The sequence below is a fragment of the Tenrec ecaudatus genome, chromosome 13, assembly GCF_050624435.1.
Source record: "Tenrec ecaudatus isolate mTenEca1 chromosome 13, mTenEca1.hap1, whole genome shotgun sequence".
Taxonomy (NCBI): domain Eukaryota; kingdom Metazoa; phylum Chordata; class Mammalia; order Afrosoricida; family Tenrecidae; genus Tenrec; species Tenrec ecaudatus.
In genome coordinates, this window is record NC_134542.1 from 126,145,233 (window position 1) to 126,164,307 (window position 19,075).

Sequence of the window (19,075 nt, forward strand, 5' to 3'; positions counted from 1 at the left end):
CTGCCATCGAGTCAATGCTGACTCATAGCAACTTCCTGTAGGTTTCCCAGACTAACTGTTCATGGGAGTAGAAAGCCCAATCTTTTCTCGTGGAGCTGTTGGTGGTTTCGAACTGCCAACCCTGTGGATCACAGGCCTGTGTGTAAAAACTGTACCACCCAGGGCTCCTTTATGTAGAACTCATCAGTGATTGATAAATGGAAGGGATGGGGTCAGGGCCCTTCAGTGGTGACTGGCTGTTCTTTAAGTTAAGGACCTGAGTGTTAACCTCTGGTTTTCTTTTACTTGAGCTTGTGCCTGACAATAGGGCCCTTTTCTAGGTTAAATACACGAGTTAAATGTATTTGTCCTCTACCCCTCGATGAAGAAAAACACTTTGTTACAGTTTGTGACTTTGCTTCTTTAATTTGCCGTTGAGTTGAGTCGCGTAAATCCTAATGCCTTATGAGTAAAACCAAGGATTGGCTGGACCATGAATACCGCTGCGTACTTTGCTTCTAGACTTGATCCTCAGAGTTTCCTGGGAACAAACAAGATGCTCTTTGGTCAAGTTCACATACTTCGTATGTGCCTAGGGACCTCAGCACTGGCATTTACTATGTGGCGTGAACTTTATATTTTTCTTTGAAATTGTTTCCTTTTCAAGTTAGTCTTTGAGATAGGTATCGGTTGCTTTATTTTAGTTTCAAACCTACATCTCTCTTTTTATTTTTGTTTTTAATATGTAGATTGAGGAAAGTTCCTAAGAGAGTTCAAAGAAATCAATGCAATCATTTTAGCCAGCATTATAATATGTATTTTTATGTAATCTTCCTTTTTGCATAGAAATCATGTCCGTGTCTTCCACACGGGCTCCACACACCGCATTTAGTAAATAGTACTGTAGCCTAAATACCACAAGTGAGTGGTTTTAAAGAACTGACATTAACTTTATTAGAATTCTGGAGGCTAAAATGCCAAACCATGGACTCTGCTGTAGGCCGTAACAGGAGAGAGAAGGAAGGAGCTCTGGGGCCCTTGGCCTCTTGTGTATGTGTTTAGCTGGATGGGGAATTTTTCTATGCTGACTACCTCATAGGCACCTTTATGGTGGTAACTGCAAAATGTTACCCTAAGCAATGGCAAAGCCAAGACTACAGAGCATAATGCTTGTGGCAAGGATAGGTATTATGAACACTTAGGTGGGATGTAAAGAGAAGAGTTGTAAATTGGGTATATTGGCACACAAACATTATTCAGAAGAGTAGTTGAAAAGGTAAGCAGACCCTTCAGTGGGTAAGAATATAGTTCTTTGCCTATGACTTTGTCTTGATTTTTAAAATATCACACTTAAAGAAACTTTAGTATATAACATTTTAGGAGTTTAAACATTTTCCATTTTCGATAAACTATGTGTTACTTTAGTATTTATAATAAGTTTTAAAATACTAGCTTAAAATGTGAACAAGTTTGCTTTCATATATGTTACAGATATCCAAAACAGGATGTTTCTGTTTCTTAATGTAGTTTTTACATTCTTTGTAATAAACCTTTCTTTAAAGATGAGCTGTGCTTCTTTTTAAAATAGGGACTCCTTTCCATTTGATCAACAATTTAACATCTTGATGAGATTTATTGTGGATCAGACTCAAACTCCAAATCTCAAGGTTGGTAATTGTTTGTCGTTACAGTTCAACTTGTAGAACATCAATCTGCTTAAAAATTACTTGCTTCTTCTATAACTATTTGACTGTAGGGAGAAAGGCTGCGGTGAGCGTTCTTGCACAAATCTCTACGGACATTTTCCCATTTCTCTTGGTTAAATACCTAAGAAGAAAATTTCGGGCTTATAGGATGGGTTTATGTCAAACTTAATTAGAAACTGAAACATGGTTGTACCTTCTTCTCATCAGCTATGCACGAGCGTTGTACCTGTCCCTTCTCTTCACCAACATGTATTACCAGTCTTTTACACAATTACTGTTAAGATCATCTCATGTAACGGCTAGGTATCTCATTGGAAAGTTAACTTTTTAAGACATGAAAACTAATTGATAGGTAGGAGTTAGAGAGAATTATACCCGTGATATCAAGATTAAATTTGATGAGAAAATTTGTGTATAACTTTAAACAGATCATGTTCATCACTTGTTTGACATGAACTTTTGTGAAGTTTTAGGATGGGCCCAGTAAAGAGCCCCTTTTATGAGGCCAAAACCAATTTTAACAATTCAGGGGAAAAGTTAGGGCAGGAGAGTCCGCCCTATTATTATTACCTGATAGCTTCTAGGGTCTTGGCCTGTAATGCTTGAGAAACGAATTTCAGCGTTGACTTGCCTTCCCTGTCCGTGGCAGAACTGGAAACCCCAACCTTCCTATGCGGATTTCCTGCATTGGAAATCTCTTGTGGCAGGATGAGAAGCAGAGCACCCCTTTTGGACAGACATGATACCCAAAAGAGAAGGGGACCAGGCTACATGGTCTCAAACCTTATCCATCAGTCATTTCATGCGTTTCCCCCTCGCGCCCCCCCCCCCATACACCTCCATTGGAAACTGAAATCCAAGGAAAAGCAAAATCCCCCTCCACAGTGTTTGCTTTGCTTTGCTTTGCCAACCCCCTCCCCGCAATTGAGGATTGCATTTAAGGATCGTCAAGTGTACTTAATATGTGTAACTGTTCAATCTTTCAGGTCAAAGTTGCAATCCTAAAATACATTGAATCTCTGGCCAGGCAGATGGATCCAGCAGATTTTATAAACTCTAGTGAGACAAGGCTTGCGGTCTCTAGAATTATAACCTGGACAACAGAACCAAAGAGTTCAGATGTGAGAAAGGTACGTGCAAGATATCTAAAGTATTATTATTACAGACTCGCTTAGGCATGTGCTAGAAAACTTTATTTAAAACTTGCGAGACCTCCACATACATTCACACGTACATTTTTAACCCCTCTTTATCTTGAAAACCAAAATTTGGCTATTGACCTTCATCTTTTCTCTAACACATCAGAATTTCAGTCTTTGAATATCAAAATAAAAATATGAAATGTCATTTGACGGATTCATTCTTTCTAAATGATATATTTTATGTACTTAGGTATATTTCATATATATACATTAAAACACTACTGTATTTTTGTTTTAATAAATCACTTTATTGGGGTCTCTTACAGCTTTTTTTAAATATATATTGTGAAATATTCTCTTACAGCTTTTATAACAACCCACGCATCAATTATATCAAGCCCATTTGTACATATGTTGCCAGGATCATTTTCAAAGTATTTTATTTCTGTTTGAGCCCTTGGTCTCAGCTCCTCTCCTTCCCCCACCCTCATGGGCCCCTGATAAAATTATAAATTGTTATTATTTTCTTATCTCACACCACCTGCTGTCTTCCTTTGCCCACGTTATTGCTGTTCCTCCCGGGGGGGGAGGGTCTGGGGGGATTTATACATCGTTCATTGTACTCTGTTCCCCATTTCTCCCCCTTCTTCCCCCACCTTCCTTGGTATCGCTACTCCCATTGTTGTTCCTCAGGGGTCTGTCTGTCTGTCCTGGATTTGGTGTGTCAAGAGCTCTTATCTGCACCAGTGTACATGCTCCTGATTTGTAAGGTAGAAGTGGAGTCATGATAGTAGGGGCGGGGGTGGGGTGAGCATGAAAGAACTAGAGGAATGTTGTATGTTCTGACATGATGTTCCACACCTGTTTGTCTCATTCTTACCTTGTGACCCTTCTGTGTGGGAATGTTCAATTATCTACAGATGGGTTTGTGTCTCCATTCCAATCTCCATCGTTTGCATTGATGTATTTGTTTGTTTGGGGTCTTCTGATCCCTGATCTCATCGACACCTTGTGATCACCCAGGCTAGTGTGCTTCTTCCATTGTAGGCTTTGTTTTTTCCCTGCTAGATGGCTGCTTGTTTAATTCAAAGCCTTTAAGGCCCCAAGTGCTTTTAATAGCTGGGCACCATCAGCTTTCTTCACGACATTTGCTCATCTACCCATTTTGTCTTCAGCAATCGTGTCAAGAAGGTGAGCAACACAGAATCAATTTTAGATGTCTTATTGTCCCTGGGTTTGTTGGCGCCCCCATCCCCATTTCCTACCTCCTCTCCCATGTCCCTTCAGAGCCGTCGGCCCCATGGTTTTCTCCTTGGGATCGGCTATCCTGCCTGTCTTATATGGATAGACATGAGAAAAAAGGGGGCCAGGTAAGAGAGGGGGAAAAAAATCCAACCTTATAAATAGTTCCAGGTCTGTCTGCTGACCCTTGTGAATATTTTCCCACCTGATCTGCTGAAGTCCCACGCATGCTCACCAATTCCGAGGTCTCTTTCCTGGAATACTTGGGGTACTTCGTTGTTTTGTTGAACTCCCTTCATGTTTCCCTCCTGTGGTGGGGGTGGGGGGTCAGACCAGGCACAATTCCCACTGTGTCTCCAGTGCTGTCCCCCATAGTCCTGTGGGTCAGTGAGGGGGCGATGTCTCCTGGTGGGACCAGTCCCACAGTCCTCTCTGTGCATTGGCTGCCCCAAGTAGGAATGTTGTCCCTGAGACTTGGTGGGCCAGTTTGTAGTTCTCTTCTCTTCTCTCTCTCTCTCTCTCTCTCTCTCTCTCTCTCTCTCTCTCTCTCTCTCTCTCTCTCTCTCTCTCTTTCTCTGTCTGTCTCTCTCTCTGTCTCACCCTCCCTCCCTCCCTCTTAGTTTACTCCCATGTGGTCTGGGCAGACCCACCACTCTCCCTGGGCTGTGTCCTCAGTGCTGTCCTCTGCAGTGCATTCTTCTGGCGAGGGGTCATTGGAGCTGGACCGGGGGCCCGCCCTGTTAGTTCACTGCTTCATGCTGGTATGTTTCCCTTGAGGCGTGGTGCCCCAGGTTAAGGTCTGATCCCTTTCATACTTTTCCTGTGGAAACATGAAAACTACCCTCCCCCTGTATGGGTTAGTCCCCTGCTCCCCTGTTATCCTTGTCCTCCCTTACCCCCACCCACCCCCCTTTTTCCAGCCCCACTTGTTGAAGACATCAGCATCCCATTTGATATTTTGGGGCCCTTCTCAAAGATCAGTTGTCTGTATGGTAGTGATTTCATTTCTGGGTTTTCAGTTATTTTCTACTGGTCTGAATATCTGTCGTTATACCAGTTCCATGCTGTTTTGACCACTGTGGCTGTATAGTAGGTGTCAAAGATCAGTAAAGCAAGCCCTCCAACTTTGTCTTTCTTCTGGAGGAGTTCTCTGCTAATTCTGGGCATCTTCTTGGTAGTCAATTTCTCCAGTGCTTTGAGGAAGGACGCTGGTACTTGTATCGGGATAGCATACTTGCATAGTGCCTTGGGCAGGACTGACATCTCTACTATATTAAGTCTTCTTGTCCACTAGCACGAGAGATCCTTCCATTTACAGAGGTCACTGTTAGTCTCTTGTAATAGTGTTCTGTAGTTCTCCTCATACAAATCGTTTGGTTTTTTGGTTAGGTATACCCTTAGATATTTCACTTTGTGTTTAGCTCTTGTGAAGGTTACTAGCCTTTTTATCTCGTCTTCCATGGACTCGTCTATGTATATAGCAGTCCAGGAGACTTCACTTTGTTGATCTTGTATCCTGTCACTCTGCCATATTCCTCTATCGCTTCCAGTACTCATCTTGTCGAGCTGTTAGGGTTTTCCATATATAAATATTATCTGTGAATGGTGAGAATTTCAACTATTCTTCCCTCTGATGAATACCTTTGATGTCCTTTCCTTTGCCTTATGTTGTTAGCTGGGACCTCCAGTACAATGTTAAATAGAAGTGGGGGCAAGGGCATCCTTATCTGGCCCCCTTTTCAGTGCGATTGTATTTGTCTTTTTCCCATCGACTACCACGTTGGCGCTTGGCTTTGCCTATATAGCTTGTATTATATTGAGGGGCTTTCTTTCCAGTCCTGTCTTCTGGAGTGCCTTAAACAGAAATGGGTGTTGGAGGTTGTCAGATGCTTTTTCTGCCTCTTTTGTTATTATCATGTAGTTTTTATCCTTTTTCTTATCAATATACGAAGTAATGCTGATGGACTTTCCTACGTTGACCCATCCCTACATCTCTGGAATGAATCCCAGTTGGTCATGGTGAATTAATCGTTTTATAAACTTTTGTATTGTATTGGTCAGTGTTGTGTTAAGATTTTTGTATCGAGGTTTGTTAGCAATAATCTGTCTATAGTTCTCAATTCTTGTGGGATACTTTACCCCTTTAGGCATCAGTCACGCTAGCTTCATAGAAAAATTCGGGGAGTTTGTCGTCTTTTTCTGTGCTCTGAAAGAGTTTGTGTAGGATTGGCGTTAGATATTCCCCAAATTGAATTCTCCTGTGGAGCTATCTGGCCCAAGGGATTTTTTAGTTGGCGTTTCCTTGATAACCCACACTACTGTATGAAAAGAACATTTGTCTTCCTTAAATCAGTTTGTAGTACGAACTTGGAAGACATGCTGTTGTAAATTTTTAGGAGATATCATGAATTCTTGACTTTCTAAAGAACAACAACAACAAGAACTTCCTATTACATACCGCGCTTGCAACCCAGCCTCATTGATTTAGTGAGAGAGGAGAAAGGTTAGGATCATATTTTTCGAGACACCTTAATACCAAAGTGGTGGTGGTGCGGTGTTGTGGCTGCTCTTTTATTAGCTCGAGAAAAAATATGTACTACTTTCTTGTGAAATAGCACATGAAGAGATAATACTTTCCCTCAAAGCTTTTGTGAGGATTAATTAATGTACATAAAGGGTTTACTTACCTTCTGACACATTATAAGCGTATAAGTAGAATCGATTACAGTATTGTTGCTCTTCTCATTCCCTTCCTGGCAGTTAGGTTCTTTCTAAGCTTGGGTTTCACACATGGCCATTTTTCTGTTTCTTTGCATAAAAACCTTTTGTACTTTTAAAAGCCAGCTTTCTCTGTTCTGCTGTCAGGTTAAACATTGTTGATTCTGGCTTATGGGAAATTTGCATTTTTAAATTTTGTATTTATCTATAGCCACCTCTACCAGTATTACCCTTTGATCTTAGGGTCCCAACAAGAGAAAATAATTATCTCAAACATAATTACCTAAGCTGGTGCATTTCCAAAATGCAGTTGGCCTTCACTATCCAAGGGAGGGTGGGTTCAGGGTGGTCACCAGTAGATACTGAAATCCACAGGTGCTCACATCTCTATGTAAAATGGCATAATATTTGTGTATATCCACTAAGTATGCATTAAATCATCTCTCGATTACTTACAATACTTAGTACCATGTAAGTACCATTTTATATTCCCCATTTACCTTTGAGGGATTGCTTTTATCACCTAAATGCTAGGGGAGGGTGGGGGGAGAAAGGGGAAACTGATCACAAGGATTAATCTAGAACTCCCCTCATTCGGGGGTGAATAATGGAAAAGTGAGTGAGGGGCGACGGAGGACAATGTAAGATACGGAAAAATAATCTATAACTTAAAGGTTCATGAGGGCGGGTGGTTGGGGGAGGGAGGGGGAAGAAATGGGCAGCAGATATTAGGCTCAAGTGGGAAGAGAATGCTTTGAAAATGATGATGGCGGCATATGTGCTTGACACTGGAGGGATGTATGGATTATGATAAGAGCTATAAGAGCCCCCAATTAAAAAAAAATTTCTTTTTAAAGAAAGCCTTCTTTTTTCCCTCAAAGGAGGAGTATAGTACTCAAATAGGTGCTAACGGTCCTGAAGACTTAGGAAATGGCAGGAGGGTACAGCAGAGTATGCCTATGCATGACTTGATTTGCATGAATTCAGTGTATAGTGAGTGCTTAGTGTATGACACATTTAAGTTTTGCTCTTTGGAGCTTGGTAGAATTTTTTTTATATGGAGGGCCGACTGTTGGCACTTTGCCCTGTGTAGCATAGACATCTTTACCATATTGAGTCTTCTGATCCATGAGCATGGGATATTCCTTCATTGTGGAGGTCGCTTTTGGTTTCCTGTAGTAGTCTTTTAGTTTTCCTTGCATTAATCTTTTGTTTTATTTTGGTTTTTTGGTTAAATAAATCCCTAGATATTTCACTTTGTTCTTAGCTATTATGAAGGGTACTGCCTTCTGGATCTCCTCTTCTATGGTCTTGTCCGAAGTATATAGCAAACCAATCAACTTCTGTCTGTTAATCTTGTATCTTACCCCACTCTTCCATATTCCTCTATCGCTATCAGTACTCCGGTTGTGGAGCTTCTGGGATTTTCAGTGTACAGAATCATGTTATCTGCAAATAATGGTAATTTTCCCTCCTCCTCTCCCAGTTGGATACCTTTGATATCCTTTCATTGTCTTATGTTATTAGCTAGGACCTCCAGTACAATATTGAATAGAAGTGGGGATAAGGGACATCCAGAGAAGGATGTCTTCCCTGAATGCTTTGTAGAATTATCCTGTGAAGCCGTCTGGTTCAGGAGCTTTTATGTTGGTAGTTTCTCTACAGCCATATCTGTTTTTTCTTTTCCTATGGGTTTGTTTAGGTTCTTGATCTCTATCTGGTATAGTCTAGGGAAGGATTGTTTGTCCAAATATTTGTCCATGTCTTCTACGTTGTTGAATTCATTAAAGACTTTCATAGTACTTTGTGATTGTCCTTTTAATCTCATTAGGGTCTGTTGTGAGGCCCTGTTTCATTCCTCATCCTGGCTATTGTTGTTTGCTCTTTCTTTTCTTTGGTTAGGTTTGCCAGTGGTCTGTTGATTCTGTTGATCGTTTCAAGAACCAGCTTTTTGCTGCATTAATCTTCTGCATTGTTCTTTTGTCTTCCCAGTGGTTCACCTCTGCCAATTTTTAATTATTTCTTTTCTTTGCTATTGGAGGGATTGTTCTGTTGGCTCTGTTCTAGTTGCTGGAGGTTTTGTGAGAGCGTATCTGTCATAAGTCTCTCTTCCTTTTTCATATATACCCATATTGCTATCAAGCTACCTCCGATAACTGCTGTCACCGAATCCCATAGGTTGTGATATGTTGTATTCGCATTCTCATTAGCTACTAGAAACTTTCTGATGCCTCTCTAACCTGGGTCAGAACCCACTCGTGCTGTAGAAGATCATTATTCATCCTCCAATTGCCCTTGTTTTTCTGGTCACCCTTTTATTGATCTTCAGCTTTATGGCATGGTGGTCTGAGGAGGACGTCTGCGTAAGCTCTGTGTGTTTGAATTTACGCAGGCTTGACTTGTGTCCTAACGTGTCTATTTTCAAAAATGATCCATGCGCACTTGAGAAGAATGTGTATTCCTTGCATTTGGGTGGAAAGCTCTAAATATGTCTTATCAGATCTAGCTGCCTAATTTTAGTGTTTAGCTCTATAATCCCTTTGCCGAGCTTCCTTCCCAATGATTTGTCTTTCTCTGAAAGCAGTATATTAAAGTCACCTACTATAATTATTGAACCTGTAGTATGCTTTAAATAGTTTGCTTGACAAATATCACGGTTCTCTCATTTGGCATATATATATATGTATTTATATATATATTATGCTCACTGGTTCCTGGTAAAGTGATCCTCTGAGCATTATGTAGTGCCCCTCCTTATCTCTTTTTATGGTTTGAACCTTGAAATCAGTTTTCTCTAAGATCAGGATTGCGACTTCTGCTTTTTTTGAGTTGCCATTTGCGTGGTATATCTTGCGCCAGTCTTTCATTCTTAATTTATTCTTGTCTGCAAATTTAATGTGTGTTTCCTGCAGGCAACAGATTGATGGGTTGTTTTCCAAGCCAGTCTGAAACCTTTTTATTTTAGTGTAGGAGTTAAGGCCATTGACATTTAGTTATTATCACAGTTTGTGGATTTATTGTCATCTCATGCCTTTTGTGGGTTGTTTTCCTATCACCCTTCATATCATTGTGCTGTGTCTTCGTGGGGGGCTTCTTTATTGCCTTCTTTTCCCCCTGAGGACATCTTATCTTGGTGATTGTTACCGGTTTGTTGGCTTCTGGTTGGAATTGGGCTATATGGTGTTCTCCTGTTTGTGCTTGGTGGATTTTGGTCGTCTTGCCACAGTCAGTCAGCAAGGATCTTCCAGAGGGTTGAGTGTTTTGCATCGTATTCTTTAAGTTTTTCCTTACCCTGGAAAACCCTGAGCTCTCCTATCTTAATAGATAATTTGGCAGCGTAAAGGATTCTAGGGGAGAGGTGTTGTTGTTGTTCTTTTTTACTTTCAGCTATTCGAGATGTTATTGCACTGTTCCCTTCTCTTCCTGGTTTCTGTTGATAGGTCTGAGCATATTCTTACCTGAGAGCCATTGTATGTGACTGTCTTCCTTTCCCTTGCTGCACTTAGGATTTTCTTTTTCCTTGAACTTGAAGTTGGATAGTTTAACCATTATATGCCTTTGTGAGTTCTTCCTGGGGTTTAGTCTATGTGGTGTCCTCTGATGCCTGTTTGAGTGACTGATTCTCATTCATTAGGGTGGCAGGGTTTTCTTCCAGAAATTCCCTTGTTAGTTTAACTGTCGACTTCTTTGCTGTGTCTTGTTCTGGTAGGCCAATTATTCGGATGTTGTTCCTATTCATAGCATCTGTCATTGATCTCAGGTTTTCTTCTGCCTCTTATCTTGTTTGATTGTCTTTCTTGTTTGCTGAAGTCTGCCTGATGTTCTTTGAGATTACTGATACGGTTCTCAGCTTCCTCTAATCTGTTCCTGAGATCCGCGATCTTGTGTGCAGCTTCTGCTACTTTATCCACCAGCTCCTGTATTTCCCTTTGGTGCATGGATTCCATGCTCTCTATAGTGGACTTCATCTCCTCTACTGTTGCATCCTTTGTCTGTGTAGCTTCCCTCATCTCCTGTATTACTTGAAGCAGCCTTCTGAAAATTTCTTTTTATGATGAATTCACATCAGATTCTTTTCTTAGTGTTGTTAGCTCTGCTGTTGTGGTTTGTCTTCCTTGTTTGAGAGTGATGCTGGAAGCTTTGTTTATATGATTATTTTGGAGAGCTGGGCACCATATTTCTGTAAGACTGAGGCCCTGCGTTCTTTCTCTGTGTGACTGGCAATGATGTTTTTTAGGGCTGCCTGTGGCCTACTATGGAGGTGGGTCAGGCTGCTGTGTAGGCAGGTACCTCCGTGACTCAGTGGTCAACAGAGATGAGAGGTTGCGAGCACCAGTGGGAACAGCTGTGGGGAACTCAGGTTGACTGGTGGATTGCTGCCCATACTGTGATAGGGCTGTAGGGGACAAGTGGGTGGGTGGTGGCCCCGTAGGAGTCTAATGTGATATCACCCGTGTGAGCTGGGGTGCTCCCAGAACCAGGTCGCTGGTCCCGTGCTGCCTTCTGGGCCAGGGATGTAATCTTGACTGTTCACTCGCTGCGTGGGCTAGGAGGGACTGGGCAGCAATCATCTTCAAGCTGCTATAGACCCATTTAGCGCCTATCTGAGGCCCTGGGGGCCTGGCACTTGCTGGGCAGGACTGCAAGACCCGGTCTGCAACTCCCTGTGGCTCCAGTCAAGGCAGTGCGTGGCAGGATGGAAGACCTGATCTGTGACTCCCTGCAGCTCCAGGCAAGGCGGGCCTGCAACGACCCAGTCCGCGTCTCTGCTTTCCCGCTGGTCTGGGTGCGGTGGTACATGGTGGGTCTCTAAAACCCCAGTCCCCATGTCTGCTTCCCTGTGCTTCCAGATGTGATGGCACCTGGCGGGCCCGCGAGGCTCCGGTCCGCAGCCCCAGTTCCCCATGGTTCCGACCCAGGTGGCGTATGGCTGTCCTACAAGGCTCCTGTCCATGACTCTGACCCCTGCAGCCCCAGTCCATGACTCGACTCCCTGTGGTTCAGGCTGAGGCAGGGTATGGCGCAGTGCGCTTCGCTGGGAGGCATGGGAGCTGCCAGAAGCTGCAGTGCAGGGGAAATGGTGGGCAGGAAGTGCCGGCGTCACTCCGTGCTGGGTCCAGGATGAGCGGAGGCACCCTGGAGTGGTGGGGCTGTGCCACATTGACAAGGCAGATGCGCCTGCGGGGTGTGTGGAGCCACTTGTGGTTGCACCCAGCCACAGGCAATCAAATCTGCTGCGAGTTAAGCCATGATGTTCCGGGTGGCTGCTGGGAGGAACCAGAGCTTGCAGGCAGAATGGACGCCTAGCCCCGTGGAGGAAGAGGCACCAGGGGAGACAGGCACAGTCCCCCAAGTGGGAGCCGTAAGTGGACAGAGGCTATGTGGTGGTCAGGCCTAGCCTTGGGGAAATCTACACGATAGCCGTCCTGTTCCTGGGGCAGCCACCAAGCCCAGGACGTGTATTGGGGTGGAGGTGGGGTGGCACTGGCTGGTGTTAACCGAGGTGCACAGCCAGCGGTACATCCTGGGTATATGGACCCAGATCTTCGTGGCTTGAAGCAAGGCAGATGTGGGGCAGGGCCGCCTCCTGGACAGGGATCTTACTTCCACTTGACCTCTCAGACCCCCGACTCACTGGAACGTCCCATATAGGCTGCTTACCTCGGTGCTATCTTGAAGCCTCTTTATTCTTATTTTTAAGTTATATATTGCTAGATTATTTTTTTGCTAAAAGAAGCTAGACACTGTTCTGCATTTTACTCTGTGATGAAATCATACTACCTTTCCTTTTTGTTAGTCCCCGCTTCGATATAGTAAAACAGGTGGAGATTTCCCAGCTCAATCAGCTTCAACCTGCTTTGGGCCCAGACGTGGAAACTTGGAAGAAAATTGTAAACAGATCATTTAAAACTGTACTAGTTTAAAAAACACAGCTCTCTTTACATTTTGGATTATTGATAGCAAACACACTGGGAAGATTGTGAGGAAATATTACATTATCAATATTTCCCGATCGTACATGTGGATGTTGTATGCCTCTATAAATGTATGTGTTTTGGTATGTAATATAATGAGCTAGACATTGAGCTACTAACCTTAAGGTCAGTAGGTCTAACCGCCTAGCTGCTCCCCAGTGAAAGATGGGGCTTTCTGCCATCATTAAAATTTACAGCCTCGGAAGTCTGCCTAGACCAGAGGATGTACACTGGTGCAGATAGGAGCTGGAGGCACAGGGAATCCAGGGTGGATGATACCTTCAGGACCAGGGGTATGAGTGGTGATACTGGGAGGGTAGAAGGAGAGGGGGCTGGAAAGAGGGAACCAATTACAAAGATCTACATGTTACCTCCTCCCTGGGGGACGGACAACAGAAAAGGGGGTGGAGGGAGACGTTGGACAGGGCAAGATATGACAAGATAATAATTATAAATTATCAAGAGCTCATGAGGGAGGGGGGAACGGGGCAGGAGGAGAAAAAAAAGAGGACCTGATGCCAGGGGATTAAGTGGAGAGCAAATGTTTTGAAAATGATGAGGGCAATGAATGTACAGATGTGCTTTCCACAATTGATGTATGTCCGAATTGTGATAAGAGTTGTATGAGCCCCTAATAAAACATTTAAAGAAGGGGTGGGGGATTTACAGCCTCGGAATGTTTAGTGACCCTTATGAATGTTTTCTCCGATCGGAATAATTCATAGGATATTTTTTGTTGATGTTGTTGTTTGTTTATTTACTTTCTCTTTTTCATATCTGTCTAAATAAGATAGGCAAGATAAACAATTCCATGGAGAAAACAAGGGGATCAATGGTTCCAAAGGGACAGGGGAGAGGAGGAGGTGTGGGAAGGGGAGCCAACAAACCCAGGGACAAGGGAACAACAAGATCTTAAATCGATGGCAAGGAGGGCATAGAATGCCTGGTGGGGTTCAATGAAGTGCAATGTAGCCGAAAGCACATATAGAGAGCCAAATATGATAGTGGGACAGGAGGAAAGTAAAAAATTGATGAAAGGACTAGGAGCAAATAAAGGTATAAAAAATAGACATATGCATGTGTAAACATTGCTATATAATGTTAGGGATATAGGTCTATGTACATATATTTTTAAAGTATTAAAGTAGCGGACAAACATTGAGCCTCTTCTCAAGTGCTTCCTCAATGCAAGAAGACTGTTCTAATAACCTGGCATTCTGTGATGCTCACATTCCCAACACAATCACTGAAGATGGGTGCATGAGTTATGTGGTGAAGTAAGTGGATGGTGCCTGGCTATTTATTAACAGATACAGCGTCTGGACTCAAAGGCTTGAAGATAAACAAGCGGCCATCTAGCAGAGAAGCAACAAAGCCCACACGGAAGAAACATACCAACCTATGTGGGCACAAGGTGTTGACGGGAATCAGACATCAGAAGACCCCAAACAACCATTTTGATGCGAATGAGGGGGTTCAGAATGAAGACCCAAAGCCCGTCAGTAGACAATTGGACATCCCCTCACAGAAAGGTCACAAAGAAGAGATGAGCCAGCCAGGGTGCAGTGTAGCACTGATAAAACATACACAACTTTCCTCTCGTTCATTAATGCTTTGACCCCAGCTCTATTTTACAAACCTCGCCAGACCAGAGCATTAACAGTGCTATAGATAAGAGTTCTGGACGCACAGTATCCAGGACAGATAATCCAGGACCAATAGCAATACCACGATGAGGGTAGCAATACCGTAATGGTAGGTGGCAGGTAGGGGGAGAAATGGGAAACTGATCGCAATGATTGACTCCCCCCACGCCAGCCTCAGGGAGACAAAAAATAAAAACATAATGAAGGGAAATTGCGGATGCAGAAAAATAAAAATTTATAAATTATCAGGGGTTCATAAGGGTGGGTGGGGTTGTTATCATTTCCAAACATTTTCTTTCTACTTGAGCTGATACCAAAGGCTCAAATAGAAAGAAAATGTTTGGAAATGATGGTGGCAACATATGTACAAATGTGCTTGATACAATTGATGTTGGATTTTTACAAGAGCTGTAAAAGCCCTCAATGAAATGATTTATTTTTTAAAAAAAGATATCAGAAAAAAAACACAGCCTTGGAAATCACAAGGGCAGTTCCACTCCTATAGGGTCACTGCGAATCGAAATCTCCTCATTGGCTGTGAGTTTGATTGATTTTAATTTTTGTAGTGGAATGATCTGTGTTTGATGCCGGCACCTTGCGTGTATGTGTGTGTGTGTATGTATGTATGTATGTATATATATATATTATTTATTTTAAAAATCATTTTCTTAGGGCTCTTGCAGCTCTTACAACACTCCATACATCATTTGTATCGAGCATATTTATACATATGTTGCCTTCATCATTTCCAAAACATTTTCTACTTGAGTCCGTGGTGTAAGCACCTCATTTTTCCCATCTCTATCACACCCTTCCACCGTCTTGTATCCTTGAACAATTATATATTGTTGTTATTATTTCTTATCTTACATAGTCCATTGTCTCCCTTCACCCACATTTCTGTTATTTGTTCCCTTGGTGGGGGGCGGCTATATATCCAATTTTATGATGGGTTCACCATTTCTCTCCCCCCTCCCCAGCCAACACCCTACCCTCATGGTCTTGCTACTCCCACTACTGTTCCTGAGGGACTCATCTTTCCTGAATTCCATGTGTCGAGAGCTCTTATCCTGTACCAATGTGTGTTCTCTGGTCTAGCCAGATTGGTAAGGTAGAACTGTGTCATGGTTGTTGGCGGGTTGGGGAGCTTCAGGACTAGAGGAATGATGTGTGTTTCATCGGTGCTAAATGCATCTTGGTTGAATCATTCCTTCCTATAACCCTTCTGCTGGGGGATATCCAATTGTCTACAGGTGGGCTTTGCGTCTCCACTCAAACTCCCCTCTTTCACATCAATATAGTTGTTTGTTTTGGATCTTTTGGTCCCTGATACCTGATCCCATTGACACTTCATGATCACACAGGCTGGTATGCTTCCATGTGAGCTTATTTGCTTCCCTGCTGGATGGCTACTTATGTAACTTCAAGCTTTTAAGACGCTATATCTTTTGATAGCTGGGACCATCTACTCTCTTCACCACATTTGCTTATGCACCACCCATTTCATCTTCGGTGATCATGTTGGGAAGGTGAATATCAAAGAATGCCAGGTTATTAGAACAAAGTGTTAGTGTTCTTGTGTTAAGGGAGCCTTTGAGTAGAAATCCAAAGCCCGTCTGTTATCTTAATACTTAATATATAAATATATGTATGTTGATCTCTATCCCTTTCATTATAAATTAGTATGTTTACATATATACATACCTATAGCTATACCTCTATAAATAGCTTTTGCCTCCAATTTCTTTCCTCTATTTCTTTTGACCTTCCTTCTATCCCACTATCATGCTCACCTTCCATTCAGCTCTCGGATACATTGCACTTGATTAAACCCTACCAGGCATGTTGTTCCCTTGTCCCTGAGTTTGCTGGGTCTCCACTCCCCACTTCCCTTCCTCCCCCTCTCCCATGTCCCCCCAGAATTACTGGTCTTATTGATTTCTCCTAGGGATTATTCATCCTGCCTATCTTATATAGATAGGCTTAGGGTAACAGAAAAACAGAACAAACAAACAATAGATAGTTCCAGGTCTGTCTGCTTACCCTTAAGTATTTTTCCAATCAAGTCTGATGAGGTGCCAAGCCCCGTCCCCCAAGTCAGAAGTCTTTTTTCAGGATTCCTCAGGGACTTAGTGACTTTGCTCCCCTTGCTGCCCTGTTTCGCTCCCTGTGCATTTCACCGCACTGTGCGTGGGGCAGACCGGGCACACTTTACACACAGCGTCGCCAGTGCAGCCCCCGTAGCAGTATGGGTCACTTAGGGAATGCCATGTCTCATGGTGGGGCTGGCCCTATGGTCATCTCTGGGCATTGGCTGCTCTGAGCAGGGATGTTGTCCCTGGGGCTTTGTGGGCCATGATGAGTTCTCTCTCTCTCTCTCTCTCTCTCTCCCTCCCTCCCTCCCTCCCTCCGTCTCTCTCTCCCTCCCTCCCCTCCCCTCCCACTTATGTCACTCCCATGTGGTCTGAATAAACCCCCATCTCTCCCCAGGCTATATCTTCAGTGCTGTCCTCTGTATTGCCTTCTGGGGAGGGGGTCAACATAGCTCGGCGTGGGCCCGGCCCCATCATCCTCTCTGTTGATTTGCTGCTCCATGCCAGTATATTGCCCTTAAGGCTTGGTGATCAGGTCCCTCTCTCCCTTTCCTGTGGAGACATAAACAATATCCTCCCGATGGGTGTATTAGTGTCCCGTTTCCCATCACCCTCATTTTTGTTTTTCCTTTTTTTCCCCCCTCTTTCTCTTTTACAACCAATTTTAGTTAGCTGCCATATACATCCCTGAGTTGGGTCAGACCCTGCCAGAATTCCTGGACCTCGACCCAGGATTTATGCATTAAGTAGCTTATCCTCTACGTCTGTTGTATTTTTTTAGCTTACTTCAGTGAACTCATGTTGTACTTGTCCCTTTGTGCTTGGCTAACTTCGCTTAGCATAATTTCCTCCATTTCTTCTCATAAGACAATGTGCTTCATGTGTTCCATCACTGCTTTTTTAGGGCTGCTTAGTACTCCATTGTATGTATATATCAGCGTTTTTTTAATCCATTCTTCAGTAGATGGAAATTTAAATTGTTTCCAGGTGTTTGAAACTGTGAACTCTGCCTTGATGAACATTGGAGCACAGATGTCTGGTCTTGGTCTGTTCATAACTTCTTCTGGGTATGTGCCCAGTAGGAGGATTGCTGGATCATATGGTAGCTGGATATCCATTTGTTTGAGGTATCGCCAGATCGATTTCCATAGTGGCTGCATGTATCTACAGGACTACCAGCACGCACTCTAGGACTTGTTGCTTTATTGTTTTTTGAAGTGGGCCATCTTTGAGGGAGTTAGGTGGTGTCTCATAATTTTTTCGTTTGCATTTGTCTTATGGCTAATGATCGGGAACATTTTCTCATATGTTTATTGACCATTTGGATGTCCACCCTTGTAAGACTTCTGTTCAGGTCTTTTGTCCACTTCCTCGGTGGGCTCTTTGTTTGTTGTTGTTGTTGTTGTAGGTAGCAGAGTACTGTGTAGTATAGTAATAAGCTTTTTGTCTAATGTGTCATTGCTGAAGATGTTTTCCCAGTCTGTGGACTCTTTTGACTCTCTTGGCAAAGTCTTTCGATGTGCCACAGGTGTGTTATCTTCATATCCCACTTGTCAATTTGTGCGTCCTCTGGTTTTGTGTCATTCCCTATTTCCGATAGCCTTTGTTTTCCCTGTGCTAGAGTTCTTAGTTTGTCCCAATTCCCTCATGGATGGCCCTAATAGTTTGGGGTTTTACCTTGACTTTATTATTGTGCCTGGAGTGAGGTGAGGGTCTTAATTCATTGTTCTGCAGGTAGATATCTATTTTTTCCAGCACCATTTGTTGAAGAGAGCGTCTGAGTCCCATTTGATATTTTTTGGGGCCCTTCTTGAAGATCAGTTGTCTATATGCTGTTTTTATTTCTGGATTTTCAGTCCTTTTCCATTGGTCTGAGTATCTGTCATTATGCCAGGACCACACTGTTTTAATCACGGTGACTGGACAATAAGGGCTAACGTCAGGTAAAGCAAACCCTCCTGCTTTGTCTGTGTTCTTCAGGAGTTCTCTGCTAATTCTGGGCTCCTTCCCCCTCCATATGAAGTGGTAGTCAGATTTTCAATTCCATGAAAAAAAGATGTTAATATTTGTATCTGGGTAGCATTAAATTTATATAGTGCCTTGGGTAGGATTGACATCTTTACTATATGGAGTCTTCTGATCCTTGAGCATGGGATACTCTTCCATTTGTGGAGGTCACTTTTATTTTTTTGTAATTGTGTTTTGTAGTTTTCATCATACAACTCTTTTGTGTGTGTTTTTTTTTGTTTAAGTATATCCCTAGATATTTCAATGTGTGTTTTGCTATTGTGAAGGGTACTACCTTTTTGATCTCTTCGGTGATCTTGTCTGGTGTATATAGAAATCCTGTAGACTTCTGTTAGTTGATATTGTATTCTGCCACTCTGCCGCTCTGCCACATTCCTCTATCACTTCCACCACTTCTCTTGTGAAACTTTTGAGGTTTTCCATATATAAAATCATATCATTTGCAAACAATGATCGTTTCACCTCTTCCTTCCCCAGAATTCCTTTAATGTCTTTTCTTTGCCTTACATCATAGCTAGGACTTCCATTATGGTGCTGAATAAAAGA

General features: G+C 42.9%; 1 protein-coding gene across 1 annotated transcript in view; it reads left to right on the forward strand.

Moving 5' to 3' along the window:
• Window positions 1-19,075, forward strand: part of CLASP1 (cytoplasmic linker associated protein 1) — a 348,219-nt gene that overhangs the window by 251,732 nt on the left and 77,412 nt on the right. Inside the window, exons 28-29 of the mRNA XM_075530220.1 lie at window positions 1,568-1,646; window positions 2,672-2,815. Of these exons, the coding sequence (XP_075386335.1) occupies window positions 1,568-1,646; window positions 2,672-2,815 (223 nt within the window). The remainder of the gene's footprint in view (window positions 1-1,567; window positions 1,647-2,671; window positions 2,816-19,075) is intronic.